The sequence below is a fragment of the Coregonus lavaretus genome, assembly GCF_964263955.1.
Source record: "Coregonus lavaretus genome assembly, chromosome: 4".
Taxonomy (NCBI): domain Eukaryota; kingdom Metazoa; phylum Chordata; class Actinopteri; order Salmoniformes; family Salmonidae; genus Coregonus; species Coregonus lavaretus.
Window position 1 is genome coordinate 60,960,735 of NC_139991.1, and position 18,979 is coordinate 60,979,713.

General features: G+C 42.7%; 2 protein-coding genes and 1 long non-coding RNA gene across 3 annotated transcripts; all 3 read left to right on the forward strand.

The window, feature by feature from the left end:
- The first annotated feature begins 929 nt into the window (after positions 1-929).
- LOC311127986 lies at positions 930-5,587 on the forward strand. Its single transcript, XR_014613168.1, has 3 exons — positions 930-1,007; positions 4,882-4,956; positions 5,503-5,587. It is a non-coding gene; the product is annotated as an uncharacterized lncRNA (long non-coding RNA).
- A 1-nt stretch (position 5,588) lies between these two features.
- Positions 5,589-6,869, forward strand: LOC311127497 (uncharacterized protein; the record flags this gene model as incomplete). Its single annotated transcript, XM_084159320.1, has 5 exons — positions 5,589-5,600; positions 5,657-6,047; positions 6,233-6,301; positions 6,436-6,510; positions 6,737-6,869. The coding sequence occupies 5 exons, from the start codon at positions 5,589-5,591 to the stop codon at positions 6,829-6,831; spliced, it is 642 nt and encodes a 213-aa protein (XP_084015446.1). The 3' UTR covers positions 6,832-6,869.
- Position 6,870: 1 nt separating this feature from the next.
- LOC311127983 (GTPase IMAP family member 9-like) lies at positions 6,871-8,523 on the forward strand. The gene has a single exon (XM_084159900.1). The coding sequence runs from the start codon at positions 6,904-6,906 to the stop codon at positions 7,585-7,587; it is 684 nt and encodes a 227-aa protein (XP_084016026.1). The 5' UTR covers positions 6,871-6,903; the 3' UTR covers positions 7,588-8,523.
- Positions 8,524-18,979: the final 10,456 nt, after the last annotated feature.

Sequence of the window (18,979 nt, forward strand, 5' to 3'; positions counted from 1 at the left end):
TGCTCCCCCGGGAGGGGGGGGGGGGGGGGGGGGGGGGGGGTTCACCTGTGGGTTTCATTGATTTCACCTGTGTTAGTAACTCACCTGGTCTTATCAGCTCCTTATTTAGTTCAGTTCAGTCTGTTTGTGCCTTGTGAGGTATTGTTCGTTTTGACTCTACTAAGCCTTTTCCTAGTTCGTTTGTGAGAACCAGTTATAGCCTTCAGTCCTAGTTTTTGATTCTCCTGCCTGTTTGCCTACCTGTGTATGACCATTGCTGCCTGTGACCACGATTCCTGCCTTCTGCGAAGGCGTAATAAACACCTGCCGCGCTCTGCGCGTGAATCTATACCTTTTTCTCCCTGAGTATTCATTACATATGATGTATGGTATTTGACAGAATTATGTAATGTGACAGAAATTGGATTGACTGTAACTATAATAACTAATACATTTTGATTTATTAATGTCTCTCCATCTTGGATAATGGATGATCAGCATTAAGTGAGTAAATACTTATTTGTCTGTTTTGTTTATAGACAACCAATAACAGAAGACAAAGAACAGTGTTAATCTGATCCTATAAAGAAGTACAGGCCTTGTGAACAGCAGTGTGTCTTCTGCAAGACTACAAATTAAATCTGGTTCTTTACATTTATCTAAACTCTCCCCAACTGTTCTCAAAGTACGTTGGATGATGATGTATAGACTTTCTTCAAATTCTCTGCATACCCCTCCCACAAAATATCTGCCATAGAGCTCAACATTTCACACCAAAATTAAAATGGAATCCGCTTGAATTAAGTTTGATGTCCTAGTATGAAAAATTCAGACATTCTAAGACTGCTCACATAGTAGCACTGATTACATCCCTTGATGTACATTAGTAATGAATGATGAACAGTCATTCCAATATTATGTATAATAATTGGATTGAATGTAACTATAATAACTAATAGGTTTTGTTTTACATTATCATTTTTCATGACTCTCCATCTTGGATAATGGATGATCAGCACGGCTAGAAGGTGAGCAATTACTTACTTATTTGTCTGTTTTGTTTATTGACAACCAATAACCGAAGACAAAGAACAGACCAGAGTGTTAATCTGATACTATAAAAAAGTACAGGCCTTGTGAACAGCAATGTGTCTTCTTCAAGACCACAAATGTATTTCTTTACATTTATCAGTACTCTGCCAAAATTCTCAAGGTAGGTTTGATTATGATGTATAGATGTTCTTCAATTTCCTTACTATAGCCATCCCATAATACAGTATACAGTGCATTCAGAAAGTATTCCGACCCCTTGACTTTTTCCACATTACAGCCTTATTCTAAAATGTATTAAGTCGTTTTTTCCCCCCTTATCAATCTACACACAATACCCCATAATGACAAAGCAAAAACAGGTTTTTAGAATGTTTTACTTCACCCAGTACTTTGTTGACACACTTTTGGCAGTGATTACAGTCTTGAGTCTTCTTGGGTCTGATGCAACAAGCTTGGCACACCTGTATATGGGGAGTTTCTCCCATTCTTCTCTGCAGATCCTTTCAAGCTCTGTCAGGTTGGATGGGGAGCATCACTGCACAACTATTTTCAGGTCTTTCCAGAGATGTTCGATCGGGTTCAAGTCCGGGCTCTGGCTGGGCTACTCAGTGACATTCAGAGACTTGTCCCAAAGCCACTCCTTCGTTGTCTTGGCTGTGTGCTTAGGGTCGTTGTCCTGTTGGAAGGTGAACCTTCGCCCCAGTCTGAGTTCCTGAGCGCTCTGGAGCAGGTTTTCATCAAGGATTTCTCTGTACTTTGCTCTGTTCATCTTTCCCTCAATCCTGACTAGTCTCCCAGTCCCTGCCGCTGAAAAACATCCCCACAGCATGATGCTGCCACCACCATGCTTCACCGTAGGGATGGTGCCAGGTTTCCTCCAGACATGACGCTTGGCATTCAGGCCAAAGAGTTGAATCTTGGTTTCATCAGACCAAAGAATCTTGTTTCTCATGGTCTGAGAGTCCTTTAGGTGCCTTTTGGCAAACTCCAAGTGGGCTGTTGTGCATTTTACTGAGGAGTTGCTTCCATCTGGCCACTATCATAAAGGCCTGATTGGTGGAGTGCTGCAGAGATTGTTGTCCTTCTGGTAGGTTCTCCCATCTCCACAGAGAAACTCTGGAGCTCTGTCAGAGTGACCATCGAGTTCTTGGTCACCTCCCTGACCAAGGCCCTTTTCCCCCGATTGCTCAGTTTGGTCGGGCGGCCAGCTCTAGAAAGAGTCTTGATAGTTCCAAACTTCTTCCATTTAAGAAAGATTGAGGCCACTGTGTTCTTGGAGACCTTTAATGCTGCAGAAATGTTTTGGTACGCTTCCACAAATCTGTGCCTCGACACAATCCTGTCTCGGCGCTCTACGGACAATTCCTTCGACCTCATGGCTTGGTTTTTGCTCTGACATGCACTGTCAACTGTGGGACCTTATATAGACAGGTGTGTGCCTTTACAAATCATGTCCAATCAATTGAATTTACCACAGGTGGACTCCAATCAAGTTGTTGAAACATCTCAAGGATGATCAATGGAAAAAGGATGCCCTGAGCTCAATTTCGAGTCTCATAGCAAAGGGTCTGAACACTTGTATAAATAAGGTATTTCTGTTTTTTATTTTTAATAAATTTGCTAAGTTTTCTAAAAACCTGTTTTCGCATTGTAATTATGGCCTACTGTGTGTCGATTGATGAGAAAAAAAGTGTATATATATATATATATAGTGAGGGAAAAAAGTATTTGATCCCCTGCTGATTTTGTACGTTTGCCCACTGACAAAGACATGATCAGTCTATAATTTTAATGGTAGGTTTATTTGAACAGTGAGAGACAGAATAACAACAGAAAAACGCATGTCAAAAATGTTATAAATTGATTTGCATTTTAATGAGGGAAATAAGTATTTGACCCCTCTGCAAAACATGACTTAGTACTTGGTGGCAAAACCCTTGTTGGCAATCACAGAGGTCAGACGTTTCTTGTAGTTGGCCACCAGGTTTGCACACATCTCAGGAGGGATTTTGTTCCACTCCTCTTTGCAGATCTTCTCCAAGTCATGAAGGTTTCGAGGCTGACGTTTGGCAACTCAAACCTTCAGCTCCCTCCACAGATTTTCTATGGGATTATGGTCTGGACACTGACTAGGCCACTCCAGGACCTTAATGTGCTTCTTCTTGAGCCACTCCTTTGTTGCCTTGGCCATGTGTTTTGGGTCATTGTCATGCTGGAATACCCATCCACAACCCATTTTCAATGCCCTGGCTGAGGGAAGGAGGTTCTCACCCAAGATTTGACGGTACATGGCCCCGTCCATCGTCCCTTTGATGCGGTGAAGTTGTCCTGTCCCCTTAGCAGAAAAACACCCCCAAAGCATAATGTTTCCACCTCCATGTTTGACGGTGGGGGTGGTGTTCTTGGGGTCCTAGGCAGCATTCCTCCTTCTCCAAACACGGCGAGTTGAGTTGACGCCAAAGAGCTCGATTTTGGTCTCATCTGACTACAACACTTTCACCCAGTTCTCCTCTGAATCATTCAGATGTTCATTGGCAAACTTCAGACGGCCCTGTATATGTGCTTTCTTGAGCAGGGGGACCTTGCGGGCGCTGCAGGATTTCAGTCCTTCACGGCGTAGTGTGTTACCAATTGTTTTCTTGGTGACTATGGTCCCAGCTGCCTTGAGATCATTGACAAGATCCTCCCGTGTAGTTCTGGGCTGATTCCTCACCGTTCTCATGATCATTGCAACTCCACGAGGTGAGATCTTGCATGGAGCCCCAGGCCGAGGGAGATTGACAGTTATTTTGTGTTTCTTCCATTTGCGAATAATCGCACCAACTGTTGTCACCTTCTCACCAAGCTGCTTGGCGATGGTCTTGTAGCCCATTCCAGCCTTATTTAGGTCTACAATCTTGTCCCTGACATCCTTGGAGAGCTCTTTGGTCTTGGCCATGGTGGAGAGTTTGGAATCTGATTGATTGATTGCTTCTGTGGACAGGTGTCTTTTATAAAGGTAACAAACTGAGATTAGGAGCACTCCCTTTAAGAGTGTGCTCCTAATCTCAGCTCGTTACCTGTATAAAAGACACCTGGGAGCCAGAAATCTTTCTGATTGAGAGGGGGTCAAATACTTATTTCCCTCATTAAAATGCAAATCAATTTATAACATTTTTGACATGCGTTTTTTCTCCATTCTTTTGTTGTTATTCTGTCTCTCACTGTTCAAATAAACCTACCATTAAAATTATAGACTGATCATTTCTTTGTCAGTGGGCAAATGTACAAAATCAGCAGGGGATCAAATACTTTTTTCCCTCACTATATATATATAATCCAATTTAGAATAAAGCTGTAACGTAACAAAATGTGGAAAAAGTCAAAGGGTCTGAATACTTTCCGAATGCACTGTATCTGCCATAGAGCTCAACATTTCACATAGCCCTCCCACAAAATGTCTGCCACAGAGCTCAACAGTTCACACTCCAAAATTAAAATGGAACAGCTTGAATTCAGCTTGATGTCATAGTATGAAGCATTCAGTCATTCTAAGAATGCTCACATAGTAGCGCTGCTTACATCCCTTTCTATAGATTTACATTAGTAATGAATTTTGACACAATATACAGTATCTGCCATATAGCCCAATGCTTGTTATCACAAAAAAATATAAATAATTAATTGGAACAGAAATAGGCCAATAAAATACAAATAAACATTATTAATGAAGTCAACCAGATCTCATTGGTTCCCACAGTCCTTACATGATGGAGGATTTAGTGACAGGAGAAATCTGATTGGTCCTGTTTGTTCTGTATATAGTGATGTAATCTACCACACAGAACACACCTCTGTTTTACACAATAGACTCAGGTTCAGACTATTTAAAACATGAGACCCAGGAGGACAAGTTGAAGAGGGAGGCATCAGCTGTTGAGCTTGGTAAGTATGAGAGAGTCTGGAGGAGAGAGGATTGGTTCAGGAAACATGAGTGATGTCATTCAGTTTTTCAGACTAATCAATTTGATAATGTATCAAATAGTCAATAGATCAGTTGATGATTGGTTCAACTCATAATTGCTGACTGTAGAAAAAAATAATTATATCACCTCCATCAAATGATCATGTGTATTTATAGGCATACTATTGAATGAATGAATGATTGAATTAATTAAACAAACACCAATCAAAAAAATAATTACTAATAAAATAATTCCATCCCCCCCAAGCCCCCAATGCCAACAAAAGAGAATAAAGAGAAAGACAAAGATAAACAGAAAACAACAATGCAAACAAACAAAAGACATCAAGGACAACAACAATCATAACAGCAAGGCCAACTGAGTACGTTTGAGTGCATGTTTGGCACTATTTACGTGTGTGTGTGTCCGTGTATGTGCACATGTGTGCGTTTGAATGAGAGTGTGTGTATATGCATGTGTACACGCATACAAACACCAATCAAATATATTAAGTGCTCTCTCTCAGAGTTGAAGATGGAAAAAGAATTAAAAGAGATATTAAGAGATGAGATGATGAAACAACTAGAGGAGAAAGACAAACAACTGGATGAAATGACCCAGGAAGTGAAAGAGAAAGAGAGACTACTGGAGGAGAAGAACCAGATAAACTATTAGAAGAGAAAGAAAACCAACTGAAAGAGAAGCAACTAAAGGATAGAGACATTCAACTAGAGGCACTGAGAAAGAACCTGCAGGACAAGAACAGCCAAGTAGAGAACTTCAGAGTCCTACTGCAGGAAAAAGACCTTCAACTAGAGGCACTGAGAAAGAACCTGCAGGACAAGAACAGCCAAGTAGAGAACTTCAGAGTCCTACTGCAGGAAAAAGACCTTCAACTAGAGGACAGGAACCACAGACTGGGAGAGAAGGACAGACTACTGGAAGAGAGGGACAAACTACTGGAGGAAAAATATAATGAAATTAAAGAGAGGAGGCAGGAACTAGAAGAGAAAGAAGCAGTTAAAGGAAAGACACAAGTGGAGGATGTCAACAACGAAAATGCTGAACTGGGTAAGATTATTACAACCATTAATACGTTTAGTCTACTGTACTTTCCTCAATTCTCAGGTTATTGTAGACTCTCCTCTGAGTTGGGAATATTGTTTTACATCACTTCATACTCTCCCTCTGCATCATATTTCTGTCTAAAGTCTTTAACACAGAATTCAGATGTTAGTCTTCCTTTGTTATTTCAGCTCAACAGATATGTGATGTGAAGACTGAGGTAGAGAGACTGAGAAGAGAGACCCCAGCACCGATGACTGGTGAGTGAGAAATATGATACTTGACATTAACATTTCAATAGAAACCCAGAACTACCCTTAAGTAGGTCTATGTGCCTTCATGTGTTACTGAGGTAAATGTTCCCATTATAAATGGATGTTATTTGTTGTTTTAGAACATGGAGAGACCTCAGATACAGGTTCCATAATACCAGTCAGGAGGAGACACAGCATGGATTATCCTCCATATAGTGAGTTATCAATATTGTCCTGCTTTCTCCTACTGTTTCTAGTCTATAGTGGACCATCCTTCACTCAGTGAATTATCAATGTTGTTTCAAGCTGTCATCAATCTTGATATTTCCTATTTTCTCCAATAATCTATATTTCACTATGATGTGCAATGTATTTGGAGTTGATATACTATGTGTCTCTGATGAGTCAGTATGTTGACCAGTTCTCTATGTTGTGTTACAGTGGGAGGAGAGACCTCAGGTACAGACCCCACACTTCCACTGAGGAGGAGAAACAGCATGGAGTTAAATCCTCCTGAAAGTGAGTTATGGATGTAGCTTACATTATATTTTACACTGTGTTATACATCCTCCAGAGAGTCAGTGTGTTGAACAGTGCTGTGTGCTGTGATGCACTGGGAGGAGAGAGCAGCAGTCGAGAGGACGACTGGGACTCAGAGCAGTGCAGCAGGAAACACCATCCTGGGCAGAGAGGAGTTTGGGGCCCAGGCTTGCCCCTCTGCAGTGACCCACAGGAGTAAGAGGAGAGAGGGGGATGTGTCTGGGAGACGGTTGGTGCTGGTGGACACTCCAGACTGGTTCTGTCCTGGACTCTCTCTGGAGGAGATGAGACATGATGTGGGGCTCTGTGTCCATCTGTCTGCCCCGGGACCGCACGCCTTCCTCCTGGTCATACCAGTGGAGCCCTCTAATGGGGAGGAGAGAGGGGTGCTGGAGAGAATAGAGGAGATGTTTGGGGAGGGTTGTTGGGAACACACTGTGATTCTATTCACCCATGCTGATGGCCTGAAAGAGCAGAGCATTGAGGAGTTTCTCCAAGCAGGGAGTCAGGACCTCCAGCAGCTTGTAGAGAAATGTGGGAGCAGGTACCACGTCCTCAACATTAAGGACAGGGCCCATGGCACTCAGGTCCCAGAGCTGCTGGAGCAGGTAGAGGAGATGGTGGCAGGAAACAGAGAGAAATTCTACAGCAGTCAGACCTACCAGGAGACCGAGACCCAGGTTAGAGGGATGGAGGGAAAGATCCAGAGGGAGAGAGAGGAGAGGAAACAGACAGAGGTGAGAGAGGCTTGAGAAGGAGTTGCAGGACTCTCTGAATAAGAAAGATGGAGTAATCCAGAAGCTCAAGAGAGATATCAATATCAAAAAGAAAGGAGCACCAAGGTACTTTTCATATAATTAATTGAAATGCCTTTATTTGTATGGCATATTCAATGGAAACCAAGATTAAAAACTGATGCAGTTCGACTGCATGGCCTTTGTCAGGTACATAGATATGATAATACAATGTCTTCTTTTGAACAGCATTTTCCAAGAGATATCAGGATACTCAGAGAACGAATAACTGACCTGGAGAGACAGATGAAAGAAGAGGGGGATGAGGAGAAGCAAAGGGAGCTGGAGAGAGAGCTGAAGAGAGAGTCTGATAGGAGGGAGGAGATGGAGAGAAAGCTGGAAAGATTTAGAGAGAAAAGAGAGGATGGAGATGGAGGAGAGACACAGACAGGAGTTGATGGAGAACTATGAAGGGGAGGTCAGAGTTGAAGCAGAGAGAAACCTGATGAAGATAGTCCTACCTGAGTTACAGAGGAACATCATGATCTCACAGACAAAGATGCAGAGGGAGTTCAGCAGACAGATGAAGGAGAAGGATAGACAAATGAAGGAGAAAAATGGAGAGATAGAGAGACTGGTACAAAGACTGAAAGATCTCAGTGGAAAATGTTTAGATGAGGTCTATTTAACTGGCCTGCAGAGCAGCTCCCAGATACAGGGAGAGGTAGAAGAAGAGAGAGAAAGAAGACAGGGAGAGCTGATGGAGATCTGAGGAACATTTGGGCAGATTAAATTTTGTTCACCATTTCACCCAATTAGCCTGACAACAAGGTTAGAGATGAGATGACATTACTCTTTCATGGAGGGATTGGAGAAGTTAGAGAGAACCACGTTCTTCATTCCACAATGTAAGAGCAACATGGTAGACTTCCTTTTTGACCAAAGAGTCACTCTGTATTTTATATTTGTATATTTTTAGGAATCAAACTGCGCAGGCACACTGTGTCATGCTTTATGTTGACATTTTAAACATTAATACAGTTAATGATTGAATATTAAAGCATTTGTTTATTGTTCAGTGTTTGTTCTGTTTTGGTTTTTATTGTCTAAATAAAAAAGGAAATAACAAGATGAACTCAATGAAAACCAAAATGTATACGAAATACATGATGTGGACATGAAGATACAGTGCCTTGGAAAAGTATTCATCCCCTTGGTGTTTTTCCTATTTTGTTGCATTACAACCTGTAACTTAAATAGATTTTTTGGGGGGGTGAATAGTTATGCACGCTCAAGTTTTCTATTTTTTTGGTCTCATTTCTTGTTTGTTTCACAATAAAACATATTTTGCATCTTCAAAGTGGTAGGCATGATGTGTAAATCAAATGATACAAACCCCCCCAAAATCCATTTTAATTCCAGGTTGTAAGGCAACAAAATAGGAAAAATGCCAAGGGGGGTGAATACCCTCCAAGGCCCACCACCCATGGCTGCATCCCTGCCCAGTCATGTGGAATCCATAGATTAGGGCCTTGGAGGGTAATTAATTTATTTCAATTGACTGATTTCCTTATATGAACTGTCACTCAGTAAAATCTTTGAAATTGTTGCATGTTGCGTTTATATTTTTGGGCCTAAAGCTGACAAAAAAAACTGACAAATATCCTGATGAAAAATCTGGTTCTTTCATCTCTCTACTCTGCCTGTCTCTGCCTCCCTTTCTATCTGTCTTGACTTGAGCTATTGCTAGTGAAGTGCAACATTGTATCAAATCATCAACTGGGTCCAGTCCTAAACTGTTGCTAGCGAACTTGCAAGATTGGATCAAATCAGCTATCCTATTCCAGGGCCCTATTCCAGCGCCAGTGAGCTCGGGACAGCAGCTGTTTTTTATGATGTTTCCAATGGATATATGGGATCATCTGATCATGATATTTTGCTCTTTCACATATTGACCGTGCAGCATTTATGGTGATGTGGCCTCTGCAGAAGTCAGGGCATTCATACTTCTTGCGCTTCACTTTGCAGCGCAGAGCTGTTGTGAAGGAAGTTGTCAAGGAAGTGAGTTTGTGTTTATACAGGACCTCCCACCCTCACCTACCGTCAACCAATCATGTCAATGCAGAGCTATATGGAGCCCTCCACATTGTTGCAAAATTTGAGAGCCGCATTGCAATGCGGTATGGAGCTCAATTTGGCCTCTGCGTGCCTCCAGAGGCTCCGCAATTGCGTTACACCAGCCATACGGCGCCTCCGACCACATTTTCAGATCAAGCATAAATGGGCTTGTGTGAGGTGAAGAAAAAATGACTGAGAAGCTCAGCTTTATAGTAGTGGACGTGGTTAGTTAAGACAATGATCTCTCTTTTGACGAACATATCAAGACTGTTTCAAGGACAGCTTTTTTCCATCTACGTAACATTGCAAAAATCAGAAATTTTCTGTCCAAAAATGATGCAGAAAAATTAATCCATGCATTTGTTACTTCTAGATTAGACTACTGCAATGCTCTATTTTCCGGCTACCCGGATAAAGCACTAAATAAACTTCAGTTAGTGCTAAATACGGCTGCTAGAATCCTGACTAGAACCAAGAAATTTGATCATATTACTCCAGTGCTAGCTTCCCTACACTGGCTTCCTGTTAAGGCAAGGGCTGATTTCAAGGTTTTACTGTTAACCTATAAAGCGTTACATGGGCTTGCTCCTACCTATCTTTCCGAGTTGGTCCTGCCGTACATACCAATACGTACGCTACGGTCACAAGACGCAGGCCTCCTAATTGTCCCTAGAATTTCTAAGCAAACAGCGGGAGGCAGGGCTTTCTCCTATAGATCTCCATTTTTATGGAACAGTCTGCCTACCCATGTGAGAGACGCAGACTCGGTCTCAACCTTTAAGTCTTTACTGAAGACTTATCTCTTCAGTAGGTCATATGATTGAGTGTAGTCTGGCCCAGGAGTGTGAAGGTGAACGGAAAGGCTGGAGCAACGAACAGCCCTTGCTGTCTCTGCCAGGCCGGTTCCCCTCTCCACTGGGGTTCTCTGCCTCTAACCCTGTTGCAGGGGCTGAGTCACTGGCCTGCTGGTGCTCTTTCATGCCGTCCCTGGGAGGGGTGCGTCACTTGAGTGGGTTGAGTTACTGACGTGATCTTCCTGTCTGGGTTGGCGCCCCCCCCCCCCCCTTGGTTTGTGCTGTGGTGGAGACCTCTGTGGGCTATACTCGGCCTTGTCTCAGGATTGTAAGTTGGTGGTTGGGGATATCCCTCTAGTGGTGCGGGGGCTGTGCTTTGGCGGAGTGGGTGGGGTTATATCCTTCCTGTTTGGCCCTGTCCGGGGGTTTCTTCGGATGGGGCCACAGTGTCTCCGGACCGCTCCTGTCTCAGCCTCCAGTATTTATGCTGCAGTAGTTTATGTGTCGGGGGGCTGGGGTTAGTTGGTTATACCTGGAGTACTTCTCCTGTCTTATCCAGTGTCCTGTGTGAATTTAAGTATGCTCTCTCTAATTCTCTCGTTCTCTCTTTCTCTCTGAGAACCTGAGCCCTAGGACCATACGTCAGGACTACCGGGCATGATGACACCCTGCTGCCCCCAGTCCGCCTGGCCTTGCTGCTATTCCAGTTTCAACTGTTCTGCCTGCGGCTACGAAACCCCTACCTGTCCCAGACCTGCTGTTTTCAACTCTAAATGATCGGCTATGAAAAGCCAACTGAGAGACCTGAGCCCTAGGACCATACGTCGGGACTACCGGCCGTGGTGACTCCTTGCTATCCCCAGTCCGCCTGGCCTTGCTGCTATTCCAGTTTAAACTGTTCTGCCTGCGGTTATGGAACCCCTACCTGTCCCAGACCTGCTGTTTTAAACTCTAATGATCGGCTATGAAAAGCCAACTGAGATTTATTCCTGATTATTATTTGACCATGCTTGTCACTTATGAACATTTTTGAACATCTTGGCATGGTTCTGTTATAATCTCCACCCGGCACAGCCAGAAGAGGACTGGCCACCCCTCATAGCCTGGTTCCTCTCTAGGTTTCTTCCTAGGTTTTGCCTTTCTAGGGAGTTTTTCCTAGCCACCGTGCTTCTACACCTGCATTACTAGCTGTTTGGGGTTTTAGGCTGGGTTTCTGTACAGCACTTCGAGATATTAGCTGATGTAAGAAGGGCTATATAAAATAAAATTGATTGATTGATTGAATCAGAAATCAGACATTGCCAAATGGGTACTTTCCTACATGTCCCTTTAGCAGGCCAGGTAGGCTACTTCTATGCATGCTCAGGAACGCTCCTTCAACATTATCAGGACAGAGAAACCAGACACATGCTCATTGCCCACATAGAGCGCTCCAAACAAAAGACAATGAAACATGTTTAAAAACTCATAATGATTATGAAATAAACCAAAACTTGTTTCTCACAAGTGTAGCAGATTGTGAACTCTGCAAACAACGTTTCCACTCTGAGAATGAGAATGGTAATGACTGTTATTAATACATGCATTAACAGAAATTAATGTAACCAAATGACGTGGGATTAAAGTTACATTTACTAGGCCTACTGGTGACATATGTAATCGGGAATTGATAAAACATAAATAATCAAAGGGCAAACAATTCACAGAATTAAACAATGAATGCACAAGATTTGGTGGGAGACAGCTACAGTGAGGGAAAAAAGTATTTGATCCCCTGCTGATTTTGTACGGTTGCCCACTGACAAAGACATGATCAGTCTATAATTTTAATGGTAGGTTTATTTGAACAGTGAGAGACAGAATAACAACAACAAAAATCCAGAAATACACATGTCAAAAATTTTATAAATTGATTTGCATTTTAATGAGGGAAATAAATATTTGACCCCCTCTACAAAACATGACTTAGTACTTGGTGGCAAAACCCTTGTTGGCAATCACAGAGGTCAGACGTTTCTTCTAGTTGGCCACCAGGTTTGCACACATCTCAGGAGGGATTTTGTTCCACTCCTCTTTGCAGACCTTCTCCACTCCTTTGTTGCCTTGGCCGTGTGTTTTGGGTCATTGTCATGCTGGAATACCCATCCACAACCCATTTTCAATGCCCTGGCTGAGGGAAGGAGGTTCTCACCCAAGATTTGACGGTACATGGCCCCGTCCATCGTCCCTTTGATGCAGTGAAGTTGTCCTGTCCCCTTAGCAGAAAAACACCCCCAAAGCATAATGTTTCCACCTCTATGTTTGACGGTGGGGATGGTGTTCTTGGGGTCATAGGCAGCATTCCTCCTCCTCCAAACACAGCGAGATGAGTTGATGCCAAAAAGCTCGATTTTGGTCTCATCTGACCACAACACTTTCACCCAGTTCTCCTCTGAATCATTCAGATGTTCATTGGCAAACTTCAGATGGGCCTGTATATGTGCTTTCTTGAGCAGGGGGACCTTGTGGGCACTGCAGGATTTCAGTCCTTCACGGCGTAGTGTGTTACCAATTGTTTTCTTGATGACTATGGTCCCAGCTGCCTTGAGATCATTGACAATATCCTCCCGTGTAGTTCTGGGCTGATTCCTCACCGTTCTTATGATCATTGCAACTCCACGAGGTGAGATCTTGCATGAAGCCCCAGGCCGAGGGAGATTGACAGTTATTTTGTGTTTCTCCCATTTGCGAATATTCGCACCAACTGTTGTCACCTTTTCACCAAGCTGCTTGGCGATGGTCTTGTAGCCCATTTCAGCCTTGTGTAGGTCTACAATCTTGTCCCTGACATCCTTGGAGAGCTCTTTGGTCTTGGCCATGGTGGAGAGTTTGGAATCTGATTGATTGATTGCTTCTGTGGACAGGTGTCTTTTATACAGGTAACAAACTGAGATTAGGAGCACTCCCTTTAAGAGTGTGCTCCTAATCTCAGCTCGTTACCTGTATAAAAGACACCTGGGAGCCAGAAACCTTTCTGATTGAGAGGGGGTCAAATACCTATTTCCCTCATTAAAATGCAAATACATTTCTAACATTTTTGACATTCGTTTTTCTGTCTCTCACTGTTCAAATAAACCTACCATTAAAATTATAGACTGACCATTTCTTTGTCAGTGGGCAAATGTACAAAATCAGCAGGGGATCAAATACTTTTTTCCCTCACTGTAAGTACATTCTGGAGGGCTGAGTGCATGTATTCTGGAGAGAGACACCCATATCTTCACCACACACCCATCCCTTTCTTCTTGTTGCAACATTTTATATTAGACTCAAGACATATTATCTTCACACATATTTTAGATTATTTGTACTGACAGCTGCAACTCAATCAGCTAGACATACTGCCACAAACGCTGCCCAAATTGCGGGCTTCTCAAATAGGCATAGTCCAACATGCTTGTGATTTGAAACAATCCACTGCAATTTTTTGGTCCTCTGTGGCTAAGTCACATGCCCTCTGGTAAAATAGTTGGAATGTTTTTATTTAGACAGGAATAATTATACAATTTTGGCAAACCTCAATTTACTTTAGGAAAAGCCAGGGTGGAAATAAAAAGAATTATTGATGAAATAGCACAGTGCAGTTGCCTTCTTCACAAGTCAGCAGGTGTGTAGTGCTGGGGGACCCTGAGGGACCTCACTTTTTTTCAATTTGAGAATACACTGAAAACGTATTCTGATCAATTCTAAATAAAATATATTGAATCACCAAAACAAATTCATGGAAAATTACAAACCAAATAAATATGTAGGCTACAGCTGCCTAGAGGTAGGTAAATGGTGGTTTCTTCCCTGTCTTCTCTCTGGCGAAAGATGAAGAACTGAAGACTACATTTGTGCGCTGCAGAGGCCCATTGGAGGCTTGACACCTTCAGAACCTTGAAAAAAAAAGATATTCACCATGTCTGCCTTTTAATTTTATTTTTAATTTTTATTTCACCTTTATTTAACCAGGTAAGCCAGTTGAGAACAAGTTCTCATTTACAACTGCGACCTTGCCAAGATAAAGCAAAGCAGTGCGATAAAAACAACAACACAGAGTTACATATGGGGTAAAACAAAACATAAAGTCAAAAATACCACAGAAAATATATATACAGTGTGTGCAAATGTAGCAAGTTATGGAGGTAAGGCAATAAATAGGCCATAGTGCAAAATAATTACAATTAGTATTAACACTGGAATGATAGATGTGCAAGAGATGATGTGCAAATAGAGATACAGGGGTGCAAATGAGTTGAGTGGGCTAATTTCAGATGGGCTGTGTACAGGTGCAGTGATCGGTAAGGTGCTCTGACAACTGATGCTTAAAGTTAGTGAGGGAGATAAAGAGTATCCAGCTTCAGCTGATGTTCATAAAACTCCACCGACCTGCTGTTGTGCAGTGGAACCCAGAACGATATGTGACCACTTGGTTACAGAGACACTGTTCTGCCGAGGACACCCAAACCAGAGTGGCCACAGCGAAGCCCAAGAGCCTGACCCTTTCTGGAAGTTGCTGTAGCCCTGCTTGGGACATTTAGCCTATGTTGGCTATTGGTTGAGACACAGGGCCTGTTCTAGCTTGGTAGGCTATGTCGGGATGGGAAAATGGAAATGGAAATTGGGCCAATTTGGAGGTAATAATGCATTTAGGTTATAGTTTATTGAGATGCATGAATACACCACACCAAAAGCTTGATTTTATGGCTGTTTTAAAACGAATTTCCTGCAATTCAATGTAGTAATGATTTATGTTCACTACTTGGTCATTTGATTTATTGATTAAATCTATGCAAATAAATTATATGAATTGATAGTTCACCCCTCTGTTTTCTTTTATTCTGTAATAGGCTATATTTTAACCATGTGTTCAAGCTAATCAAATCAAAGTTAATTTAGCGCTGTCCTTTTAGAACAACGAAGGGCGCTCCAATCGTTTACAACAACATTCATCAAGATGTTGCCTATAAGACTAATAATCCTACTCATCACTTATTATTATTATTATTACAAATAGAAGATTATCACTTCTCACAATGGTGCTCGTTTAGTAAAGCTAAATCAAAGCTGAATTAATGTCTGGCAAGATCACATAACGATTCATTAGTATTTTACATAACAGAAGCAAATATAACAGCACAGTAGACCTATAAAGTCACTGTTACACCAAGAACACCTCCTAATTACTGTTGTGGAATTACTCTAATCAAAGGAGAGAGACTTTTAGATTTCTTCAAAACAATTGAACTTTATTCTTTAATTACTGCAGTAATGGAGCTGGTCAGCAACCCCCCGGAGGTAGTCGCTGAGAAACTCCACGAGCAGAACTGGGTTACAGCTCTTTATCGCCAAGACACATCCTCCTGAATACATGACAAACAACAGATCTGTGGAATGGGTCAAAAGGTTAGGATTTGTTATGAAAGAAATGAATACTTCACAGCAGACAGTATCTGCTGTGAAGACTGTTCTCATTGTATGGAAACCAGGGTTTGGCCCTCAAGACGAGGTTCTTCTTATCAGTTATTCATAATAGATCTCGTCCCAGGTACCTTACACACACAGACACCAATTCAGTCTATGAAATGCAGGCTCAGTCAGACCGGAGACATCTCCCTCACATGCTTTGATTGAGGAAATGATGACTTCTTTACATATTTTTTTGCGCTCCCTCATCTAAAAATAAAAATAACACTACACCACTGCAAGTAAGATCTGTGGTAGGTGTGTAACCGAGGTGTCTGTATGTTGCATGTGTTCCCCGCTGGCTTCATCCATCTGAGCAGAAGCCAAAATGTAACTTTCTTGTGCTCATTACAAACAGGGTATACAAAGGACCTTGAATGACAGCACCATGGACAACCCTTCACCCGGAGACTTTGTGCAGCTATTTTGATCTGCCGCTGACCACGTTTTAGCCTTCTTCTCCATGTACATTGTGTCATAGCCTACACTTGGATTAGGCTAAACTTTAATTCATTAAACTGGACTGGATTATTTTACCGCACCAGCATTGCAATCCAATGCATACACGATTTATGCAATAAAATGAGATATATTGCAGCGCTATATTTTTGGGGCGATGCTCTACAGAAGGTTATATCAGACTGCTAATACAGGACTAGTAAAGGCCCAGTGCACTACTTTTGTGAAAAAACATGTATTTATGGCATTATTGGTCAGCTAATACAGGACTAGTAAAGGCCCAGTGAACTACTTTCTTAAAAAAAACTTTTTTGTCAATGTTTTTCTTTTTTTATTGATTTTTCAGGTGTGTTGCAGCAACCTCAGCACCCCTACTTCCTGCGGCTATGGGCTGACATAGCCCAGTAATACAGAACCTAATATAATGGACCACATGAGAATCTCTGGTAATTTAACCTATTTCTGAAGTTATTTTGGGGCATTTGATATAGCGTATAGGGCACAAAATTGCTGGGACCATGGCTGGCAAGAGAGCTGCGTCACATACGCCTAAAATAACATTGCTGGGTTTGGGACCAGTTCTTGCGATAGCAAGGTGGGAGTTGGACATTAAGCCAGTGGGTGTGGGCGGGGTGCGGTATGAAAAGCTGCTAGTGCGGGTAGAAGCAGGATGTAGAAATTAGTTCCTGTGGTTATGTCCTGTCCTGCTGCTGTGATGTAGTGGAAGTTTCCTGTGGTTATGTCCTACTGCTACAGTAATGTAGTGGACGGTTCCTGTGGTTATGTCCTGTCCCACAGTAATGTATTGGACAATTCCTGTGGTTATGTCCTGTCCTGCTCCAGTAATGTAGTGGGCGGTTCCTGTGGTTATGTCCTGTCCTGCTCCAGTAATGTAGTGGGCGGTTCCTGTGGTTATGTCCTGTCCTGCTCCAGTAATGTAGTGGACGGTTCCTGTGGTTATGTCATTCTGCTACAGTAATGTAGTGGGCGGTTCCTGTGGTTATGTCATTATGCTCCAGTAATGTAGTGGACGGTTCCTGTGGTTATGTCCTGTCCTGCTACAGTAATGTAGTGGACGGTTCCTGTGGTTATGTCATTCTGCTACAGTAATGTAGTGGGCGGTTCCTGTGGTTATGTCATTCTGCTCCAGTAATGTAGTGGACGGTTCCTGTGGTTATGTCCTGTCCTGCTACAGTAATGTAGTGGACGGTTCCTGTGGTTATGTCATTCTGCTCCAGTAATGTAGTGGACGGTTCCTGTGGTTATGTCATTCTGCTACAGTAATGTAGTGGGCGGTTCCTGTGGTTATGTCATTCTGCTCCAGTAATGTAGTGGACGGTTCCTGTGGTTATGTCATTCTGCTACAGTAATGTAGTGGGCGGTTCCTGTGGTTATGTCCTGTCCTGCTCCAGTAATGTAGTGGACGGTTCCTGTGGTTATGTCATTCTGCTACAGTAATGTAGTGGGCAGTTCCTGTGGTTATGTCCTGCTCCAGTAATGTAGTGGACGGTTCCTGTGGTTATGTCATTCTGCTACAGTAATGTAGTGGGCGGTTCCTGTGGTTATGTCCTGTCCTGCTCCAGTAATGTAGTGGACGGTTCCTGTGGTTATGTCATTCTGCTACAGTAATGTAGTGGGCAGTTCCTGTGGTTATGTCCTGCTCCAGTTATGTAGTGGACGGTTCCTGTGGTTATGTCCCACAGTAATGTAGAGAACAGTTCCTGTGGTTATGTCCTGTAATTCTGCTACAGTAATGTAGTGGACGGTTCCTGTGGTTATGTCCCACAGTAATGTAGAGAACAGTTCCTGTGGTTATGTCCTGTAATTCTGCTACAGTAATGTAGTGGACGGTTCCTGTGGTTATGTCCCACAGTAATGTAGAGAACAGTTCCTGTGGTTATGTCCTGTAATTCTGCTACAGTAATGTAGTGGACGGTTCCTGTGGTTATGTCCCACAGTAATGTAGAGAACAGTTCCTGTGGTTATGTCCTGTAATTCTGCTACAGTTATGTAGTGGACGGTTCCTGTGGTTATGTCCCACAGTAATGTAGAGAACAGTTCCTGTGGTTATGTCCTGTAATTCTGCTACAGTAATGTAGTGGACGGTTCCTGTGGTTATGTCCCACAGTAATGTAGAGAACAGTTCCTGTGGTTATGTCCTGTAATTCTGCTACAGTTATGTAGTGGACGGTTCCTGTGGTTATGTCCTTCTGCCACAGTGATGTTATGGACGGTTCCTGTGGTTATGGCTCCCTCTGCAGGACAGTTGAAAATAAATATCCAACCATTCTCAAGGTTGAGAAAGAGGACTGGCAGGGTGAGTGAGAGGGTGACAGGACAAAGGGGGTGAGGGAGGAGTGAAAGGGTAAGTGAGAGGATGAGGGGGTGAGAGAGAGTGTGAGAAGGTGAGTGAGGTGTATCAGAACTTCCATTTCCCTTGAGTGTCTGCTTGTGTGACAACGATAATTGAAACCTGGGTTCATATCCACATAGTGTCTCAGAGTAGGAGTGCTGATCTAGGATCTGTCCATATAATCTTATTCAGTATGATC